Genomic DNA, 19,128 nt, shown 5'->3' on the forward strand with positions numbered 1-19,128 from the left:
ACACCTGGAGTGTTTCGTGGCGGTGGCGCATAAGAAATTTGCCCACAAGGAATTTGTCCACTTTGCAATAAAACATTTGAAAGGGTTTACATTGAAAGTTCAAAGCTAAATACAATGCACTTTATAAGCGCTTACATCCCATCTAAGAAGCAATTTGTTTAAAAGGGTAAATAATTTGAATGTTGGACGGAAAGGATACAGTAAATTCATGGTTACAAGCTACAAGCCTGAAAACTTGAAACATTTCACTTGAAGGTATGAACTGAAAACAGAAATCAATAAATAGGTTTGATTTAAATGTTAGTTTTAAAAAAAGTAACAATGCTTCATGATGCTTTATAAATCAGTCAGTCTTTAAAATGAAGTAGCTATTCAACTTACTGAATCAAAAATGTAACAATTTCTGTCTTTCATTCTTTCATTTGTTGAACTTTCTTTTTCTCACGTCCTCTTTACTTTCCTATGGAGCTACAGTGTAGGTCTCTAAAACTACATCTATTACTAATTCATTTCATAATTGATTTTACAATTTGTGGCCTTTTTTAATGTTTTCATCTAGTGCAAAGTGTACTTTTTCTAAATGTATACTTAAGTTTAACTTAAAAACCCATTTGAATTGCCTCTATAAACTGATTTGAACATATTTCACATTGCACAGTGTGAGAAGGATCGAAATTATGTGAAGCTATTAGTACAAACCCAACACTTCTAGATTGAGGAGCATGTCAGCTGGATAAATATCATCTGTCGTGTAAGATTACTGCACTGTGGTGTTTGAGTTTCTACATTAAAACGGCACTGTGGGTCATATCAAAATGATGCAATAGACCTAGTGTTTACATGAGATAACAGCTTGATGGGTGAAGCACGTCTGTTTGACATTATTAAAACACGTTTCTTCTCTATATGGAGTTTATTACGCTGTTTAGAACGAGGCTAAGTAGCACAAAAAAAAAAGAAATAAATAATTCTATTAATTAAATTTAGTCTACAATTATGAGATGATAATGCAATGAATAGCTTGTACCACAAACAATCCCTAGAGAGAATCAATCCACTGCAGGTAGACTGACAGTATGACTGAAGGTCACGTGATGGGACCGTTTTCACAGGGTTAGTGAATCATCACTCCAATAAAGTCGACTTAGTACACAGCAGCTGTGGGGTCAACACTGGGGGTCAGAGCGAAACACTGCTTTATGAAGACAAGCGCTTGCTCTCCTGTGGTCTTAAAGGAGAAATATTGGAGTTTTAGGCAAAAGGAAGCCTGTGTGTTTCAGCAGCGCTCAGGGCTTATAGTGTGTCACTTTAGGAAATCAATAGACACAGCACAGATCCAATGTCAAATGCTGCTACCATTGCTGCTGCTGCTACTGTTGTTATTGTTGTTGATATTTGGGCTGTTCCTTATGTTATTGAGCTCCAGCTCAAGCTGTCGAATCTTAATGTCCTTCTGCGTAAGTTCGTCCTTCAGTCGCCGCAACTCTTCCTGCTGCCTGAAGAACATCCGCAAGAGCTGCAGAGCAAAACGCACAGGGTTACACACACATATATAAACACCTAATAAATTGTCCTTTCAACAACCATAATAAGTCTAAACAGAATTACGGTAACACCTCATTCTCTGTACGGGGAGGCACGTTTTCTAGCAGGTCAATCCCATTGACCACTCCACCCTTCTTCTCCTTCACAGGAGCCTTGAACACCAGCTTGTTTGGTCTGTTGTAGCCCTCTTTTAAGGACATGAGCACCGGACCTAGACGTGTACATACAGACATGAATTCGATTCATTTTAGCCTTTGTCTTTCTTTTCAAATATTTTTATTCCGAAAATAACTGCAGGTCTTTACCTCGGTTGATTCCACTGAGCCACTCATCGGCAGACAGAGCAGGTTCTGTCCCAGGAGTCATGGGATAAATGTCCTCCTGATATGTCTCTGACTGCAAAGAAAGAGGGTTTTCAATTTACTGTTATTCGTACAGTTACATTTAAGTTTTTCATTAGATTTAGTTGCTGTGTTAGGCTCTGGGCAGGTAAATGTTCAGTCTAAACTAACACATGGAATCCAGAGGTTCACAGAAAGAGCACTATTATCACTGTGTTCATTGTGCAGAGCACTTAGGGATGCTTCAGGATGTGTAATTAGTGTACTGTGAGAAACTTTGGATGAAAAGGTAACTCAGTATCTGAGTGAAAATAATCCCAGGTATTCAGGTAGTATCTGTTGTTTCCCAAATTAAATTATAGTAATATTAATTATATAGTTGCTTTGCCATTTTACTAAAATTAAAAAAAATATATATTTAATTCATATTTAAATATTGCAATATTACAACCTTCACTGTGTATTTGTTTCCACCAAATACTAGATTTTTTTTTATTTATATTTATTTGTATAACACTTTGCATAATAAATATAATTTCAAAGCAGCTTTACAAAAAATAGTTCCATAAAAATGGCAAGTTAAAGGCAACAGTGGTAAAAAAAAAGATATCAGATATAACACAAATAAAAACAATTCTTGAACATATGTTGCAAGAATAAATGTGCATATAATATGCATAACTATATTAATTCTGATAAACACAACTGTAAATGTATTTTTTTCTTCCCAAATTTTCATAACACCCTCTTGTTGCATCCTGATTTTAAAACCCCTGGGTTAAAAGGTTGGCTGATTCGCCCTCTATCATGAATGATAGATATGCATTGATGGGTATCAGGACCGTTTGCACTGAAACAGAACTGCCACTGGATTTATTGGGGTGTGTTTTAAAATTGTGGTGTTGATAGGAGGCTGTCCCTCCGACTGTTTTTAAAGCTCTCCGATAAAGGGCCAACCCTGCCACTGTCCATTCTGTACAGAGCACAAAACGGACATGCTGTGTCTCACATGGAGGTTATTACATGGCTCACCACTCTCATCATACCAGCAACAGAGAGGTGATGGATTCCTCCATCCTGTCAGACTGCTTGCTTAAAAAGAGGCATTTTGGCAGGATACTCAACTATAGACCTCACACAAGGGATATGTCTACCACAAATTTCTCTCATCCTTCAGTGTAACTCTCAATGATCCATTTAACTGGGAACCGCGGACTGTGAACTAATAGCTTTATGGTGCCTATGCTCACCCTTCTAGGTACAATCATAGAGATTGGCTCAATCAGGCCCTTTAGAGTCACCAATTTATAAAACCTGAAGACTTCACACGCTCCTACATCCAGCCCATGCTTTGGCATCACTCCTATCAGAATACACACATGAGAGAGGAACGTATGAGAAGTTGGCACTGGTAATTGGCATGCTTATTCATGGTTTTATCTTGATATTGAAGAGACCATAACACAACACATAGTTGGTTTAGTAAGAGAGAGAACCTACTGAGAAAATAAAAGTGCTAAGGTTATACATACAAAATTCCAGGTTTAACCCTAGACTGCATAAAGACAGTCAAATTTTGTTAATTAAAATAATGGGATTCTGTGATATTCCTTATATTCCTCATGAGACTATTATCATTTACATATTTTGATCAAAGATTCAGAAATAACATTTTGAATGCTGCCAAAGTGAACAAATGAACATTATCAAAAAATTCATTTCTTGATTTCCTTGCACTGAAAATGAAGAAAACAAGGATGCTTTCTATGAAGAGAACCACTGAATCCAATATGGGTCATTTTGATCCCCTTTATCAATTTGAGTAGATTGTTTTGGTTTCTGTTTTGGGTTTTTTGCATTCTAGGGTTAATTTGGAAAGTTTCCTACACCATTTTACAGACGTTGCTGGTGTAGTGTGATCATCGAAGGCTGTGGATTCAGCTTTACCGAGCCCTTTCTGTGGTGCAGGGGACCTGAACTCCATGAGATACTGCAGATAGGGTTTCTCCAGGGTGATCTCATAGTACCGGATGTTCCCATCACCCTGCAATTACACCGTCTTTTTAGTCAGTTCAAAGACAATTACAGTTTTTTCTAAGGTGATCATTTGTGATGGCAGTTCAAGCAACTGCTATATCAATGTACAATGCCCTACATGGTGCATCAATATGTCTTTTCAGTATATAACTGAAACAAAATATTGATATATCTAATATATGCCTAAATATACCATTCAGCAGTTTGGGATTGGGAATTTTTTGAATGTTTTAATGCTTTTGAAAGATGTCTCTTATGCTCACCAGTCACCAAGGTTTAAAATACGATCAAAAGTAATACTGTGAAATATTATTACAATTTAAACCATCACGATAAAACTCTATTTGAATATATTTTCAAAAGTTTTTCTTCTGCAATTTTCAGCAGCCATTACTCCAGTCTTCAGTGTCACTTGATGCTTCAGACATCATTCTAGTAAGTGACCCTTGACCACAAAACCAGTCATAAGGGTCAATTTTTTTAAATTGAGATTTATACATCATCTGAAAGCTGAATAAATAAGCTTTCCATTTATGTATGGTTTGTTAGGATAGAACAATATTTGACCGAGAGAAATCTGGAATCTGAGGGTGCAAAATATCAAAATATTGAGAAAATCGCCTTTAAAGTTGTCCAAATGAAGTCCTTAGCAATGCATATTACTAATCAAAAATTAAGTTTTGATATATTTACGGTAAGAAATTTACAAAATATATTCTTGCAACATGATCTTTACTTAATATCCTAATGATTTTTGGCACAAAAGAAAAATCAATAATTTTGACCCATACAATGGATATTTGGATATTGCTTCAAATGTACCCTTGCTACTTAAAGGCACAATATGTAAGATTTTTTTATTAAAATATCCAAAAACCACTAGAACAGTGTTATATATTTGAATACGCGCCCTCCAGCGGTGAAAATTACATATTGTGCCTTTAAGACTGGTTTGTGGTCCAGGGTCACATATGTTGAACTGATGCTCAAGAAACATTTCTTAAGTTGTTAAAAAAAACGTACTGACCCTAAACTTTTGAACGTCGTGCACATTTACAGTGTAAGCATTACAAGCATGTAAGAATCCTTAACAGTATTGAGAATATGTACCTTGCCTGCTAAGTAGAGCATATGTGTGTCTGCATCATAGAAAGGGAAAAGCAGTCCTGATAGGCCGTCAATCTCCTCCTCAATGATTGGCATGGACAGATCCTCCTGTCAAGAGAGACAGTGTGGTATGAGAGCAAATAGCTTTGAACCTAGATTTGCAGAGAGCAATTTTCCCATGTTACAAAAATATTTTTGCGACACAGGGCTTTCTCAGAACCCTGAAAATGTGCTAAGAGCAACGCAACCAGCTTCTTTACCCACATTCTCTCATTACTGCAGTTGAGTGTAGCTGTTTAGCTACACTTACCTAGAACAATGAATGTGATTATCACACAATAATTACAGGGAAGATGCTGAGAAGAAAACATAATGATTTTCAGCACGGTAATCTTTAGGGTAATGCAGACATCAGGGACAATGTGTATTTCTGGATGAGTTTTGGGAATTAATCACACAAAAACACACATACATTTGTTTATCTGTCATGGTGAAGTCTTTCCATTGACTTTATTTGTCTTTATACTGAACTAATGACATATTGTAACCCCTAAAACTACACAAACCCCTAGCCCTGACCCTCACAGACACATTTTAGCATTTACATTTTAATTAAGAGAATATTTTGTGTTTATTCATTTGTTTTCCTTACAGAATGTAAGTGATTTCAGGTTTAACTACCCTTGTGGGGATATTTGATCAGGTCAAAATCTGACCCACACACAGGTTCTTCTCACCTGGTCCCAGAGAGCAATCTGGCGTGTGTTCCAGCGAGACACACCTGTCGTTAGAAGTCGTTTCATGTTGCCTAGGAACACAACACGGTTCACTTTGTGGTTTTTAAAGTTCGCCTCCTGCTTGACAATATAAAACAAAAATAAAGGTGAAATTTTACTCAATAGTGCATTTACAAAATCATGCATGAAAAATTATGATTATTATATAAATGTAAGAGAGTTTTATTCTCTGTGTATGGTTTATTTGTTAATTAAATATTTTTATAAATAAAAAAGCAATGCCTTTCAAATATTTTGGAGTCGATCATTTAAAAAAAAAAAAGAAGTCTCTTATGCTCACCGAGGCTGCATTTATTTACTTTAAAAATACAAAATAACAGTAAAAGTAAAACAGTACTATTGTAAAGTATATAAAAAACTGTTTAATGCTTTAATATATTTTAAAATGTAATTGATTCTGGTGATGGTAATGCTGATTTTTCAGCAGTCATTATTCCAGAAATCATTTTAATATGCTCATTTGGTTCTCAAGAAACATTTCGTATTATTATAGATGTTGCGCTGAATATTTTTTTCAAGTTTCATTGATGGATAAAAAGTTCATTTTCAAGTTCAAAACATTTATTTAAAATGGAAAATGTTGTAACACTATAAATCTTTACTATCACTTTTGATCAATTATTTGTATCCCTGTTGAGTAAAAGCATTAAGTTCTGATTAATTTCTCAAAAAAAAACAAAAAAACAATCTGACTGACGCCAAACTTTTGAATAGAAGTGTAGAAATACATGTTTTAAACCAAGTGTCAATTCAAGTTTTAAGAAGGAACATGATTGAAATCTGTTATAAATGTTTCTGCATCAATGATTGCTCGAGTGCATGTACTGTAAGACTAAATGCACACAATCCACACCTGTAGCAATTTGCCAGAGCGGGGCTCGATGACGCGGAGCTTCTTGTCCTTGCAGCTGGTGGCCAGCAGGCTGCCCTCTTTGTTAAATGACATACAGAGGATCACATCTGTGTGACAGTCAATCATTTTCACTGGCTCTCCAATCTCAAGATTCCAAATGAGGATCTACAGAAAGAGAAAAACACAATAGTCAAACCTTGAGTGCAGTCTTTTGACAGTTTTATTTTTGCGAGTGGCACTCTCGTGATCATATTATGGACAATCAGAATACAATCTTTAAAATACTGACTGTCCACACTGCTATTTGGTTAGATGTTTTAATTGAATAGCTCATAATACTAAACTTAAAAATGCCAGATTCTGTTACAAAAGATTTCATTACCTTGTAGTCATAGCCAGCACTGAAGAGAATTCCACTAGTGGTTGGGTGCCACTCTATGAGCCCCACACGCCTGCTGTGGCCATACAGTTCTAATACAGACTCTGTCAAATTCCTTCTCAGTCCACTATCAGGAACCTCCCATATTCGCACCTGACACGTTCACATACACACACAAATATCACTTTTGAATCAATAGCATCATTAAAATATGAAGTCAGTTTTAAACTCTGACGTCAGGTTAGTTATTACTCTATAACTTCATAAATGGTTCAGTTTCTCTCAAATGACAAATACAACATATGTGACCATGGATCACAAAACCAGTCATAAGTAGCATGGTATATTTGTAGCAATAGCCAACAATACATTGTATGGGTCAAAATTATTGATTTTTCTTTTATGCCAAAAATCATTAGGATATTAAGTAAAGATATTGTTCCATGAATATATTTTGTACATTTCCTACTGTAAATATATTCAAACTTCATTTTTGATTAGTAATATGCATTGCTAAGAACTTAATTTGGACAACTTTAAAGGCGATTTTCTCAATATTTAGATTTTTTGCACCAGATTCCAGATTTTCAAATAGTTGTATCTTGACCAAATATTGTCCTATATTATTTATTCAGCTTTCAGATGATGTATAAGTCTCAGTTTCGCAAAATTGACCCTTATGACTGGTTTTGTGGTCCAGGGTCACATATAACATACTGAAGCATTACGGCGATCAAGTATTCCTGAGAGCCATCTAATCATCTAATCATCATCATCTAATCATATTCACCTGCTCTATCCCTATTGTGATTTTGACCAAGACATTTTGGGCATCATTTTGAGTGTGTGTGTGTTTAAATTATTGTCAATTTTTCTTTATTCATTTCATTTTTTCTTCATTTTTTATTATTTGCAGAGTTATTTAATATGATTTATGTAAAACAACAGTACACACATGAAAATGACATTTAAATGTTTAAATGCTGGTTCTTATACATGTAAATCCCTGTGGTGTACTGGTTTAGGTTTAATAAATAAATAAAGGTTCTATTTAAGTGATATTTGTGACATGTAAATGCTGTAAATGTAAAAGTAAATGCTGGTTTTCCATTTTTGAAAACAAAAACAGTTGAAACAGGTTATCATTGCACAGAAAGATTTCCACTGTTTATTTAAATGACACTGACTAATTTGACTATATTGTGGTGATTTTGCACTTTAAGTTTACTCACAGAAGAGTCCTCTGAACAAGAAGCGATTATGTTGTCATGGAAAGGATTCCATTTGATGTCCAGCACTTTGCCTTGGTGACCGCAGACCTTTGGATAGTGAGGGTCGATACGGCCAAACTGCAGGAGGGAAGTACAGGTTACTGATCTGATGTTTTTCCCCCCAAATATAACTAAGAATACAAACAAAAGAATGTATGGACAAGCATAAGAAGATTAATATATATATATGGATAGTTGAAAACATTCACATTTTTATGAGCTGTCTTATATATGTTCATACAATTTACCAATATCACACCTGCACAAATACAGCGCCATTGTAATACACACAAACATCCACTGTGTGGCGCTACATAACTACAGTCATACAGTGAGTAGTAGACAGAACATTAAGTCATGATGTCATGAATGTTTGAGGTCACTTTAGTCCTTCTGTGGGATTTGTAGTTCAGGTCATGCATGAGTGCACCCTGAGTGGGCTGCTTATGAAAGACTCTTCATCTATAGGTCAGGCCTTCGGCACAATGCAGAGAGATAGTACTGTTGGCGCTCTAATATCAGAGAAGTTAAATCTTAGTCAAGAGAGATGAAAAACCAAAAGCAGCTTGATATTGAATAGTATGTTGCTTGTTGGAGGCATACATTATAGCAATGAACTCCTGGCTGTCACACATTTTCTCTGTTCCCATGTCTGTGCTCTCTGTGCTATTCTCCTAGATTAGCATGATGGAAATCATGTCTGTGATTTGCTCTGTTAGATTATTGCATTAAATTAGCACTGCAATTGCTCGAGGGGTGTTCATTTAATAGAATTTGTCCTTGATTTCCCACAGGAGATCAAAACTCAAAAAAAGAACACAGAAAATATGACCAATTATAAAATGTCAAAGCTTTTACTTCTGTGACCAAAGCACTCAGTTACACTGGTTCAAATATCTGCATATATGTAAGGATTGCTGGGTTTGTCAAGGTGTTTTCAAGACTATATATAACTGTTAGACTGATCCTGTGCTTATTGGTATAAACAATTCAAATCAAAAAGCAAATGTATTATTAGAACCTATTAGAACCAAAGCAACTTGTACAAACAGGGCATTGTTAAAAGCAACGCAAAAATTAAATAAAGCAATAATAATATTAATAAATGAATAAGTAAATGAAATAAAAATAAAATATAAATTAAAAAATAAATAAATAAAGAGACTTTAAAGTATGACTTTACTAAAACTATTAACATTATTAGTTGCTAAATAATAACTAATAAACTAAAGGTATAATATGACAGTTTTAATGATCTTTTAATTGCATTTGCCAATATTTTGGTAAAACATCATGACAACTAATGTACAACCGTGATTATGATTTTCTCTGAGGGACATTTTCATATATGCACAGGACAAAGTGTTGAAAGGAGGTGCTTTTGCTTTTTACGCCTAGCTTTCTCTTTGTTTCTCAGTTTCCTCTCTCCAATCACTTCATTTTGTATTCTTGTTTATTGTTATTCTTTGTGCAAAATAGTTACGGATTTGTGTGTAGGAGTGTGTTGGCAGCGGATGGGTGTTGACACAGATGTGCTGGCTGCAGATCAGGCTGGGTAGTCGCTGTCTGAGATCTTACAGTCAGAGACAAAAGGAGATAATATATTTAGCCACATCCTCTATTGTGAGCAGCACAATGATGCGTGAGGAACAGCCATGTGATTACACTAATTATGATGTCCGTGGATGTGCCTACAGTCTAGAGTGCCATGACTCTGATAGCACATTCTTGTAAAAAATACGGTGTTTTCTTAGAGGACAAATTTAACTTCCTTAGTAGAGACGTTCTATGGCTTAGCCACTGCTGAGCCACACTTCAATTAGTGCCACATGAATATCTACATCTATATATTAAGTCAATATAACATTATTATGGGACGGTCCATAGAGTATGCTATATCAGTGTCTATTGTATACAGGTTATAGAAGTTCAGGTTCGATTATTATGCTATTATGTTTATGAGTCCTCACACTAAACACATTTCTGAATGCACATTTTGGGGCTAGAGGTTATCATTTTACTTTCTAAATAACTGCTAAACACAATAGCGAATGAGTGATAACTCACTGGACCTGTACTAGAGCTTAAGAGGCAGAAACAACATTTTTTTTTAAATGTTAAATGCTGCAAATATTGTTTCCTCTCGTGTAACAGTATAAACAAAAGATTTACTTTATTAAATTTTTATCACAGAGAAACATAAGATAGTTTGCATGCACATTCTGCATATGCAAAATGGTAATTTTTTGCTAATTAAAGTGATAGCTCACCCAAAAATGAAAAATTCTTTAATTATTATTCATTAATTACTCACCCCTATGTCGTTCCAAGCCTGTAAGACCTTCGTTCATTTTCGGAACACAAATTAAGATATTTTTGATGAAATCTGAGAGCTTTCTGACCCTGCATAAACAGCAACGCAATTGAGGCCCAAGAAATGTAGTTAATTCAAGGCCCAGAAATTTAGTAAGGACATCTTTAAAATAGTCCATGTGACATCAGTGGTTCAACCTTAATGGTATGAAGCTACGAGAATACTTTTTGTGTGCAAAGAAAACAAAAATAACAACTTTATTCAAGTTCTTCTCTTCCAGTCTTTTCACATTCATGCATGCGTGTGGTGCTGCAGACGCAGGAGCCGGCGTTCTGATGTAGAACGCCTTGTTTGCAAGTGGAGGAATGCACACGCATGTGTCATGGTACTTTCGTGAACGCATGGCGAAGACCGACAAGGAAGAGAAGAAATTGTTGAATAAAGTTGTTATTTTTGTTTTCTTTGTACACAAAGAGTATTCTCGTTGCTTCATACAATTACGGTTGAACCATGTCACATGGACTATTTTAACGATGTCCTTACTACTTTTCTGGTCCTTGAATGTGTCAGTTGCGCTGCTGTCTATGCAGGGTCAGAAAGCTCTCAGATTTCCTCAAAAATATCTTAATTTGTGTTCTAAAGATGAACAAAGGTCTTACGGGTTTGGAACGACATGTGGGTGAGTAATTAATGACAGAATTTTCATTTTTGGGTGAACCACCTCTTAATAAATTATTTGCTACAAACTGATGATTGGCAGAGCCTAACAAATACTTATTATTCTGTTGTAGATATTCAGAGACAGCAGGAGTGTGGAGTTTTACACTACCACATCATCAGAACATGGCTGGCTCTTCTAAATCCTGTTCAAAATGATCCTGCATTCTTCTAAGTCCAACATTTTCCATGGTTTTGGAACAAAATTCTAAACAAAGGGCATTTCAGTTTTCTGAGCTTACTGTATGCTAACTGGGGCATTATAAAATGGGTGTGGGTCTAGTAAAAAGCACTTTTGGGCATGTTAAAGTAGTCTGAACTGGTTGGCAGTTTCCTATCAGTGTTGCCAGATGGCCCAACTCCCTTTTATATATGTGTGCGTATGTGTGTAACTGTACGCCTGACTGCTTGAGCCTGCATTATTTTAAGAATTCTGATATCATCCCAAACCATTACAGCACCACCTCACACATTATCATTCACAGACGTTTCTGTCAACAGCCGCTGAGCAGGTCAAGGAAAGGAACGGTTTCATTTCCAAATGGTTAAACAGTTAATAATGACATCATTGAGAATACCACAGTCTTCTATTCATGTTCTTTTTTTCTCTTTCCCTGGGCCATCTCATCATGGTTTCTGAATGTAGTTTCCATTCCACAACTGAAGCTCCTTTGTCATATGAGGAATTCCATTTGAAAAGCCAATGTTCTGCCACTATATTGCTCCCATGTGTCTGGATTTTACTATGAGAATTGCTTATTCTTAATCATACAGTTGTCCCTGTAAGATAGACTAATGTCTTGGATTGAATAAACACATTAGAGAGATTTAATAAGCTACATACACACATTACAGCAAACACAAAATTGCATTAAACTGCCAAACTTCACATATTTAACTACAAAAATTGGCTATAAAAAGCTAAAAAAGTTTATATATTGGTTACAGTATATAATGCAACTAAGGCTGACCTATTGTCAGTTTTTAAATAGCTTCACAGTGATTTCTATGATCTCTATGGCAGATTTCAGTGATGTGACAGAGAATTTCTCAGTATTACAGTAAGTATGCAAACTTCACAGGGAGCTGTCAGTGCTAGACAGAGACACAAGGGAGAAGGAGGATGAAGAAGCTGGGAAAAAACAGCCCCACGTGGTGTCCAAAGAAACACATATGCGGAAGTCAGAGTGACTGAGCTCTTTTCCAAGGCCTGGGAGCCCAGTTGGAGTCACAAACACTGTGGAATGAGCACATTAAGGGCACAAAGCTGGCCTTCTACATCACAAATTAACTGGGCGACTCTGAATGTTCATCACAAAAGTGCTATTGATAGTTTATCCAAGTTGGCTGAGACCATGACCGAGGGTCTACAGGCCCAATGGGCAGTGTAGCATGACCGGATGCGCTCAAGAGGAGGGACAGAAGAATAGACAGAATAAAGAGCGGAGATGACTGAAGAAAAGAATGGGACATCAGAGGCTGTGCGCCAAAATCTTATTGTCATGTCAATGATAAACGGTGTTTGAGTCATTTTTTCTGTCTGTGCTTTTTGTGCAGTCTGGCCAATTGCTGTGGAGGTGGAATTTGGAGTCACATTTAAATTCACTAACTTTGCATTTTGCATCTTTAGGAGTCAGTAACATTGTTACAAAAAGGGATAGCTCACTGAAAAATTGTTATCATGAATTTATTTTTTCTGTGGAACATAAAAAGAAGACATTTTGAGAAATGTCTCATTGTTTTTATTTTATTTTTATTTTTTGCCATACAATATAAGTCATATTTTTATTTTTTGCCATACAATATAAGTCAATAGGTGACTGTTTGGTTACCAACATTCTTCAAAATATATATATATATATTTTTTTTGCATAAGAAATAAAGTCGTAGAGGTTTGAAACAACATGAGGGTGTGAGGGTGAGTAAATCATGACAGAATATTCATTTTTGGATCACTTTAACCTGCAGAACCCTGGTCTTCTATCTTTCCTTATGAAGCTGACATATAAAGCTGTTCCAGCCAGAGCACATTGATGTCCACATCGATTAGTTCACACTACTGTTATATCAGTGTCAGTGACCAGGTGTTTACAGCTTCCAGTGCTTGTCCATTTTACAGCATTAAAGCCAGAGATCAAAGGAAAAGTATCTGCTCTCTGCTCACTAGTCAGGCTTTTGCTCGGCCTATAAAAAGGGTAACAGAAAGATTCAATTTAGAGCATGTCAAGCCACTGGTGAGGGACTTCATGATTCAGACTCAGAGGGTGATGGAGATAGCAACTTGCTCTTAAAAGATGCAAAAACAAACGTTTGTTATTCTCACAATTATTAACTATACAATTGTCAACAGGGCAATAGTAATAACACAACATTTTGCTCATTAATTTGACTTTATTGTGCTCTCTGGATGAATCGTGTTGAAAGAAAACTTTTCACTGTGGGTGATCATGAAATGACTGTGTATTGGTGCAAAGGGAACCTAAACCTTGCAAAGAAAATGCATATTACTCTAAACCAGAGCCAACTAAAGTGTTCAACAGAAAAAGAGTGTGAAAGACAGAGGCCTGTGGGTTTGTGTGCACCACATGTGCATTTATAAGAACAGGGTGAGGGATGACTCATCTATGTTTTTCCACTGTTCAGTAACCACTGCTCATGTTCTCTCTACCAATTAATGTAAATGTGAATTTGTGCAAAGTATCCATTAGCACTCCTCCGTATTGCTTTGTTTTATACAGATTTTATGCATATTTGTAGTCAGATTAATAGAAATGCTTGTGTGTTTGGTCTTCCAATTAAAGGGGTCATATGATGTTGCTAAAAAGAACAACATTTTGTGTATTTGGTGTAATGAAATGTGTTTATGCGGTTTAAGGTTCAAAAAACACATTCTTTTCCACATACTGTACATTATTGTTTCTCCTCTATGCCCCGCCTTTCTGAAATGCGTCGATTTTTACAAAGCTCATCGGTCTGAAAAGCGAGGCGTGCTGTGATTGGCCAGCTATCCAGTGCGTTATGATTGGCCGAATACCTCAAGCGTGTGACGGAAATGTTACGCCCCTTACCATATTGTGATGCCCTGTCAGGCCGGAGCGATGATTCAAAAACATGAAAACCCATTATAAACGAGGCATTCGTTGCATCCAGTGGGGACATAATTATGGATTATAATGACTTATACTGTCTTTTTACGCATTGCGTTGCATCGCGCCGCGTAGTTTCGCTTTCACAACGAAACACACGCGGGCTAGCGTGAGGAACGGCCGGAGGGCTAGAGTGAGCAGAGGTGGGTGGGCTTGAGAACGGCACGGCCGTCGATTTCGACGAAGGAGCGTCTGGAAGGCTTGTGGCAACCACATGTGACGACTCCGGGCTGGACTCCGAAAATCGCATCATATGACCCCTTTAAAGACTATTGACACACACACACTGGTTGATGCATCAAGGTTCAAGTGTGTGCACACTTTAATAACAGTTCACCTTAAGATGCACATTTCCTACAGCATGCAGGTCAGGGAGGTTGCCTGCCACACTTGTTTTTTTTTTTTATATATATATATATATATCATATTGTATATAGAGATATTTACTCACTGAGTGCTGTAATGCTCCAATGCCCTTTTTTGTGCTTTATGTCTCAAACTTTGATTTAATATTCCCATACTTGTCTGCTACAAATTAAAGTCAAGCACAAAGAGCACTGGGGTAGATTGTAACATTGATTACTAAAACATGATTTTTATTTTTATTATTTTATTTTTTTTAATTTAACATGGTTGAAATTGTTTTAATTCAAAACATGACTTTTAATATGTATTCACACACACACGCACACCAAAAGCCATATCTGTGTAGTTATTCCGTGGTTAGTCGTGCTTTGGGGCAAATTTGTTCTCAGAGATACAACTGACAAGATCTCCATTTGGTGGCATCCTTTGTACAAATCTATAGGCCCTATGGCGTTATTTTAATGACAAATGTCGAGAGCGCATTATTGTAGAGCGAAAGCACATAAATATAATGCGCGAGCGCGAATCTCTCTGCTCGCACGCGGATTTCCTTTGCTCTCACACAAAACCGGACTTAAAACGTGTCTCTCCTCCCTCAAACTGTGTCCAGTGCACTCACTAATCTCTCTATGCTCATGCGCTAGACATTAATTATTTTCGCACCTGAATGAAACGTTGTCAAAAGTTATCAGATGTCAAAGATGGATCTGTCATTTCTTTATAATTTAATACTACTTAGTCATAATAATCAAATATTAGAAATCAATCGGGTGCTTGGATGATTTGGAAATAACCTAGTTTAACAGTTTGGTCAAACCTCTCTGAACGATTTATCTAAACACAAACAAAAAAGCATATGAAGTTTTTGAGGTCATATGTATTGTGTACTTGGATTGATACACAATACTTAAGATACTTAATACTTAATACCGATAAGATTTGGAGACCAAATATAACACTATAATAAATTTCTCATATTTGTCATACACTATATTATATTTTTTGTGTTTAATGCATTTACAGTCAATGTAATTACATGTAACTGTCATATGACTGTATATTCACTGTTTTAGAGGAGAGTGCCATTGAATGTGTAGCTAATATGAAGTGGGTTTTCATGAAAAAATCTGTCTATGACCGGATGCGCTCAAGAGGAGGGACAGAAGAATAGACAGAATAAAGCGCGGAGATGACTGAAGAAAAGAGGACATCAGAGGCTGTGCGCCAAAATCTTATTGTCATGTCAATGATAAACGGTGTGTGAGTCTTTTTTTCTGTCTGTGCTTTTCGTTCAGTCTGGCCAATTGCTGTGGAGGTGGAATTTGGAATTTGGAGATGAATAAAATCCAACTAAAATCAGAACTGAAAACAAACACTGGATAAAAAAAAACTCCCAATAAATGTCCAAACAGCGATGCTATCATAACATTTATTGTGAACATATCTTGCATCATTTACATCTATTTTTGCAGTTGATTTGATAGGAATTGTTACTTATTATTGCCATCAAACCAACTGATAATTTATTGCAATGATTTTAAATTCAGTTGAGGTATCTGACATATTATGACATAACATTGATCTTTTATATGAAGTTTTTAGAGCCACAGACTATATGTTGTTTTTACTATATGAGGTTATATGTACAAATCATCCAAGCACCCAATTCCTAGCCATTTCTAATATAGGCTACATTTCATTACCATTGCTAAATATTATTAAACTGGGAAGAAATTAAAGATCCATCTTTGATTGTCAAAAGAATTCCAGGTTCACTTCCCTCCCAGCCAATTAGATTTCAAGCACTTTCATCGGTCAGTTGTGGAGGTCTGATTGGTTAAAGCTTTATTTATATAGAACCTTTTAAAACAGCGTTTACAAAGTTCTTTACAGAGAGATGCATATGTGCATTCACAGAAAAGAACAAAATGCAAACATAAAAGAGATAAAGTGGGCCTAGTAAAACAATGTACAATAACCAGTTTATATATAGTTTAAATACAACAATAAAAAAATCAAGGAAAGGCCCTGAACAAATCTGGTTTGAGACTACTTTTTAAAAGTGCATAACTTTTGACAACAGGTGCGAAAAGAATTAAAGGGGTCATATGATGTTGCTAAAAAGAACATTATTTTGTGTATTTGGTGTAATGAAATGTGTTTATGCGATTTAAGGTTCAAAAAACACATTATTTTCCACATACTGTACATTATTGTTTCTCCTCTATGCCCCGCCTTTCTGAAACGCATTGATTTTTACAAAGCTCATCGGTCTGAAAAGCGAGGTGTGCTCTGATTGGCCAGCTATCCAGTGCATTGTGATTGGCGGTGTTCGGCCAATCACAATGCACTGGGTCAGCTGGCCAATCAGAGCAGACTGCGCTTGTCAAAGGAAGGGGCTTTGTTGAAAACGACGTGTTTGAGAGAGGCGGGGCATAGAGGACCTACAATAATGTACAGTATTTGAAAAATAATGTGTTTTTTGAACATTAAAGCATGTCAACATATTCTGTTACACCAAATACACAAAATAATGATCTTTAAAAAAAGCATCATATGACCCCTTTAAAATAAAAACTAGCCTATATATTGGATGGTGGCGTTAATGAGTGGCATTTCACCCCTGCAGCTCATTTCTAATTGGTTAAAATTACTGTTTTACAACTCACCCCATTTAACACTTACCGGTCTCCGCAGCAACACAACATCGTTGCTATAGGCTTCATTTTAAACTCACTGCCTGCATATAAGTTGCCAAAATAATGCTCTTGAAAGGTTCGCATCATTCATGCCGCTGTTTGTGCTAGTTTGACGCCCTACATTGTGGAGGTCATGAATTTAGTGTAAGCCATAAAACAACTCTGTCTAGAGAAGACACTAGTACGCGCGCGTGCTGCGTCGCCGTGGTTAACGTTACCTGAGTGACCGGGATAACGACGAAAGATCCTCCTCCCGCGCTCTCCGTTACTATGGCGAGGAACTTGGCGTTGACCGCGCAGAAGTGGTTGTCATGGACGTTCTTTGTGATCGGGATGCCCTCGAAGCAGTGCTCTCGGTTGGCCACTTTGCCGTAGACGTTTCGAAACTTGGAGCTCCGGTAGGTCGGCCGCCATGACATCTGCAAAACACATGCGAAGACAACAAACGAGATTAGTAGTGTGACAGTTTTTTTTAGCTTTAATTATTATTTTTTTAATTGTGACGTGAGCAGATGGGGTTGCCCATATCAAGCTTATATATATATATATATATGGGTGATTCTTAGACTATGGGCACTTTTATGTTCTTTGGTCATATTTATAAAAATACATATAATTTTGGACAAATTCCTCTTTCTTAGTCAAACTAACAATAAAACCACCTTAAAAACTTTTTACTACCTTTCTATTATGATTTTTTCATACTTTTCAACCTCCTTATAGGTGTCAAAATCACTGTTTTCTCCTTGTCGCACACCCAGACTTTTAAACTTCAACAATGAAAATACAGTTTAAAAATATGACTTATCTGGTAACTATTAATGTACCTGAATTAAGCACTAGTAAAATAATTAAAATACATAATAGTATTTAATGTGAGACCACGATCAATATTACTTTCTATACAAAATATAGCTGTTGCACAGTATTGGTGTCATTTCCACCACAACACTGTAATGTCCCTTTAAAAAGTTTGTGTGAAAGATTGTTTAGGTGGTTTCTATGGAAATGTTCAGTGACATCAGAGCACATGTTGGACATGGAGGGAATTTAAATTTTCATCAACAACAAGATAAAGCAGCGTTTGTGAGCGGAGCGCTGCTTTGTGTACAGCGTTACTGGGGAAACTACTATCTCTCCCGCTCTAAGCGCCTCCTGCTCAGTGTTGCCAACTTCGTTCAATAGAAAGTAGCTAAAACCAGTTTGAAAAGTCGCTAAATGTCGCCAGATGACGTTTTGGAAAAAAAGTCGCCAAGGGGTCTGAAAAGTCGCTAAATGACAAAGTCGCTAAATTGGCAACACTGCTCCTGCTGGCAGAGAATGAATTTGCATATATATGCCACCACAAATAGAGTGCAAGTCTGTGGGAAACACAGCTTCTGTTATGAATATTATTCAATATTTTAATTTGAATGTCGGATTGAAATGAACGCTGTTATTTGAGTAGTTAATCGTTAGCATAAGTGCGGCTAACGCTAATGTAATGAGCATTAGAATGAAGTTTCTTTATTAACTATTTAATGCTCCTATAACTTTTATTAGGGTAAAAAAACAGG

At 36.3% G+C, this 19,128-nt stretch overlaps 1 protein-coding gene across 3 annotated transcripts in view; it reads right to left on the bottom strand.

Annotated features, from left to right (window-relative positions):
• Window positions 1–309: 309 nt before the first annotated feature.
• The window catches only part of coro2ba (coronin, actin binding protein, 2Ba), a 43,173-nt gene continuing 24,354 nt past the window's right edge, over window positions 310–19,128 (bottom strand). For 2 of the 3 annotated variants that reach the window (XM_016454410.1, XM_016454413.1), the window contains exons 2-12: window positions 17,791–17,991; window positions 8,292–8,408; window positions 7,063–7,212; window positions 6,681–6,845; window positions 5,768–5,887; window positions 5,034–5,138; window positions 3,834–3,930; window positions 3,137–3,249; window positions 1,851–1,941; window positions 1,617–1,756; window positions 310–1,516 (exon numbers count right to left, since the gene is read on the bottom strand). In XM_016454410.1, the coding sequence (XP_016309896.1) occupies window positions 1,343–1,516; window positions 1,617–1,756; window positions 1,851–1,941; window positions 3,137–3,249; window positions 3,834–3,930; window positions 5,034–5,138; window positions 5,768–5,887; window positions 6,681–6,845; window positions 7,063–7,212; window positions 8,292–8,408; window positions 17,791–17,991 (1,473 nt within the window). In that variant the 3' untranslated portion in view covers window positions 310–1,342. The remainder of the gene's footprint in view (window positions 1,517–1,616; window positions 1,757–1,850; window positions 1,942–3,136; window positions 3,250–3,833; window positions 3,931–5,033; window positions 5,139–5,767; window positions 5,888–6,680; window positions 6,846–7,062; window positions 7,213–8,291; window positions 8,409–17,790; window positions 17,992–19,128) is intronic. The other variant, XM_016454412.1, reaches the window with a different exon arrangement.

This window comes from Sinocyclocheilus anshuiensis, unplaced genomic scaffold, assembly GCF_001515605.1.
Source record: "Sinocyclocheilus anshuiensis isolate Anshui unplaced genomic scaffold, SAMN03320099.WGS_v1.1 scaffold2129, whole genome shotgun sequence".
NCBI classification, from domain to species: Eukaryota; Metazoa; Chordata; class Actinopteri; order Cypriniformes; family Cyprinidae; genus Sinocyclocheilus; species Sinocyclocheilus anshuiensis.